This window comes from Quercus lobata, chromosome 11, assembly GCF_001633185.2.
Source record: "Quercus lobata isolate SW786 chromosome 11, ValleyOak3.0 Primary Assembly, whole genome shotgun sequence".
NCBI lineage: Eukaryota > Viridiplantae > Streptophyta > Magnoliopsida > Fagales > Fagaceae > Quercus > Quercus lobata.
In genome coordinates this window covers 47719312-47723598 of record NC_044914.1, presented here as the reverse complement: position 1 = coordinate 47723598, position 4287 = coordinate 47719312, and the positions used below count along the sequence as shown (strand labels likewise).

At 33.8% G+C, this 4287-nt stretch overlaps 1 protein-coding gene across 1 annotated transcript; it reads right to left on the bottom strand.

Annotated features, from left to right (window-relative positions):
* Positions 1-338: 338 nt before the first annotated feature.
* LOC115968695 (protodermal factor 1) lies at positions 339-3786 on the bottom strand. The gene is made up of 3 exons (XM_031088169.1): positions 3568-3786; positions 2489-2975; positions 339-1025 (listed from the first exon to the last, which is right to left on the bottom strand). The coding sequence occupies exons 1-3, from the start codon at positions 3716-3718 to the stop codon at positions 674-676; spliced, it is 990 nt and encodes a 329-aa protein (XP_030944029.1). The 5' UTR covers positions 3719-3786; the 3' UTR covers positions 339-673.
* Between the last annotated feature and the right edge of the window lie 501 nt (positions 3787-4287).

Here is a 4287-nt window from a genome sequence, read left to right as displayed (position 1 = left end):
TGATGTGATCAACTTTTTATTAGTTTTCATCTAGATCCACTATTAATATCACTTTTTTATTTATCAATAGTTACTCACCACATTAGCAACTTGTAAAAAAAAAAAAATTAAAATAGTTTGTATCTCTAGCATTATTCAAAATTAAGTATGAAGATAGAAATTGTGTTATATTTTGAACAGTTCAAAATTAAGTATGAAGATAGAAATTGTGTTATATTTTGAACAGAAATATGTTGGACAGACAAAAATTTTCGAGAGTTTGGATTAAAAAGAAAAGAGTTGGATCACCTGGAGGATCTTTAATCACCATGTTAAATTAAAAACATACAAATAAATATTATTATAAATTTATTAAGATAAAATCTCTTTAAAAATTGTACCATATAGACATATAGTGGGGATCCACCATGGCTTTCTATCACGAGGCATTTACTATTTCCCCCATCTCAAACATGATATATAGCTTTCTAAAACCTTATTCCTCTAGTAATTAATAAAAACTATGAAAAAAACCCTGACTACCCAGAATATCAAGAATTTACCAGTTCAAAGAAGCACTATTACAGAAAGAAAAATAATAATAATATAAAACGTATACACCCACAAATAATATAACCACATAGACCCAAGCTGAAGCAGTCCACATATAAATTCTATAATGCCAAGAAATGAATCACTTGCAAGGGGTGAACTTGCATGAGACTTGTCCATAACCAGAATTGGCTCTCCTGAACCGCAGTGCAGTGAGGAGGACATTTCGATTGGAGCCCATCAATGCCCAATTCATGCGTTGGGTCACACCAATTGCATTGTATGGAAATTGAAGGCTATTATAAGAGTTGAGAAAAGCAGTGGTCCCTTCCCTTAGAAGAGTCCTATAAGGGTCTCCTCTTCCTTGTAGGCCTTGCCACAATGTCATGTCTGTCCCATATCTTCTAGCTGCAAGCAAACCAAAAGCAACTGCTACCTTTGTGTCTGGGTTCACTGCCCTCCAGTAACACTTGTACTCAGGCATTGTCCAATTGCTGGGATATCACATAAATCAATTATGGGTCATGATCATACAATAGATTTAAGCCCTATTTTTATCTCTAACAAGAAAATGAGAAGAAGAATTTGAGTCTATGTTCTTCGTGAAAGAATTAGATGATAACACTGAATTACGAGACTCTTGACATATTTAAGCATTATTTAGAGGTAACGGAATTTTTATTTTATAAAAGTAGGTCTCTGTTTATGACCAATTTTACATCCCCTCATGTAAAATGGAGTAAACCTTCAGAAACATCACATTAAAGTTGCATGAAACCTAAAAGTAACATTACTAGTAACTAGCAAGTAATAGGTTCATAAAATGGAAATGTTCAATTCAATCCGAAAGTGAACAAATTTATGGCCAGAGCAATGCCCAAGCCAACTAACAACAAACAATTTTCCTTAATTGCTAGAAGAAAATTTATGTGACAAGTTACTCGTGATGCTCTAAAGTGATGTTACTATATTACTTTTTTTTGCTGAAGATGTTACTATGTTACTAATTCACAAGTCCTCAATCGAAAAAAAAAAAAAAAAAGAAGTCACAAGTCCAATTATTTGCTTTGTGGGTTCTAGCTTCTAATGGGAGTTGCCGGATTTAGATATTTCATTCTCTTTATCACATGATTTTTACCAAAGGTAATGTTGTCCTGTGCTCACATGTAAATGGTAAACACTTGTAATTATACTCTTTGAAGCCCGGGGGATATGTAAGTTATCATGTACACAGAATTGGTATCTCATTTATTAGTTACATACAATATCTCTCTCATATTTAATGGGCTCCACCACTTGTGAGACCCACATAATGTAAGAGAGATGTTGATTGTTGCAAATAGCTGTACATATGATACATTTTTGTGCAGCTAGATTTTACCCTTAAACCTTGGTCAGCTTTCTTACAAAAATAAGGCCATTTTATGATTAAAAAAATCATTTTTCTTAAATCTATATATGTGTACATGATATGTGTAAAATTAGTTTTTATATATGTTATAAAGTAATACCACATATAATTTTCATTTGTCAAAATTATATCTATATTTGTCCATTTTTGTATGACAAAATGGAAAGGACTAAAGATTTGTTTGGGATCCACTTATTTTACTGAATTTGAAAACTTTTTACTAAAAGTACTATAGATAAAAGTAAAAGTTAGTTAAAATAATACAATGGGCTCCATGAATAGTACCAAAAATAAGCTGAATAATAAAATAAGTTAGCAAAAATAAGTGGTGCCAAATGGACACTAAGTGTCACGTTGGGTTGTACAAGCATGATGTAATGTACTACTAATGCAAATATGTTGTAATATCTTAGTAGTAAAAATAAGCTTTGTCAAAAGTCTTGTAATTTAATGATAATTCACCCATAAAAACAAATGAGGTTCAAACTCTTCTCCCTTATGTATTGCCAAAGATAAAAATTAAAAGCCTTAGTGTGGTCAACTTACTCATGTAGGCATGCTGAAGCTTCTGAGAAAGGTAGTGTTGGCATTGGAGGCAGTGGTGGCAAAGGAGGCATTGGAGGGAGTGGTGGCAATGGTGGCAATGATGGCAATGGAGGCATTGGTGGCAGTCCAGGCATTGGGGGAAGCTTGAAAGGCGGAGGAGACACCACTGGTGTTACCGGTGCAGGCACAGGGTTAGTTGACCTTGGGCAAAATGACATAGGCTGAGCAGGCTGAGTAAGCAAAGGATCCACTGTATACATTTCCATGTCAAACATCCTAAACATGAGTCTAAGATTTTGGGCAGGTCCAGCAGCTGCACCACATCCCGTTGAACCCTGTCCACTGCCAGAAACTTGTGCATAACAACCACTCAAGTCCGGGGAACCATCAAACTTCATTGCATAGTTTCCAAACCAATTTGTAGTCTCTTCCCTTGACATTGTGACTTGTCCATTACTATTGGCACAGGCAACTGTAACTTTGATTCCTGCATTTAACAAACTCTATTATTTAGTTCAAATTACATTCTTATGTTATACGGACTCCTAGAAGTTATATGCCCCTTCTTTATTAACTACAACATAAAAGTAACACAACCACTTAAAAACAAAAACAAAAATATATATAAATATATATATATATATATATTATTAGGGGTTAAACTGTTAAAGTGTACTTGGAAGTCAACAAGAAATTATTCATAATGTCAAATTTAAGTACATTCCTTAAGTGTGTTGTATCAAAAAAAAGACTCAAGATAACAACATTTATATTGTATTGTCAATTCAACTACCTAAGTTTTATTTAAGTTAATCATGAACTATTTCTCAATTGGGAAATCTTAAACAATTGAGGACTTAATGGCTCATAACAAATGTCCAAGCCCCATTCACAAAATGGCATTAAATGACAAGCATGCCCTCTAATACCATCCAAGATTGGTGAGTTGGTTTAACTGAATGAGGGTATAATATATGGAACTGCCAAAAAAATAAGAGATTTTATGCTACAAGATTGTACAGGAGAGAATATCTCAAACATAAATGAAGAATGTAGTAGGCAGGGGCTGTGGATCTCACCATAAATGGGATAATCAAAGAGGGACCTTTGGCCATCTTTGCACTGGTCACAGAAGACGGTGCCAGTGACCATGGTATCTGACTGAGCTCCATCAATGGCTGCAGCAAGAATGAGGAAACCTATGAAAAAGAGCTTCTCTAGCAAATCCATGAAGGTTTAGAAACTGTGGAAGGAGACCATGAACCAAAAAAGAGTTAAAGAGAAGGTTTGGTGTTATCAGAATGTGACCAATACTAAAGAGTACTAGTATGAGATATATATATATATAGTTATATTCAACTCTCAACTGCCAACATTTAATGACGCCTGGAAATATGAAATGAAAACTACTGAAACTAGAGGAACTGTAAGTAGTACGGAACTTCATTTAAGATTGGCATTTGGGGGTAATAGACTTGCCTTGAAGATGCTGCATGCCAGAGAAATTGATCTGCTATTTTAAATTTTTACCGCCAAACACTTAGATGTATATTAACTTCTTGTTATGACTTATTGTCATGAAGATCATGTTGGTTTTATGTTATCGATACATGATGGGAGATTTCAGATTATATAGGGAAGAGACTAAAAATTCTTTAGGTTTTAGATGCAGTGATTGAATATTTGGCACCTAGTAAGGCAAGTGGTTGGGAATAAGGAGGAAGTCTTGTAGAGCGAAAAAAAAAAAAAAAAAAAAAAAAAGAGAATTTATTTTTTAGTTTTAAATTTTTTTTACAAGT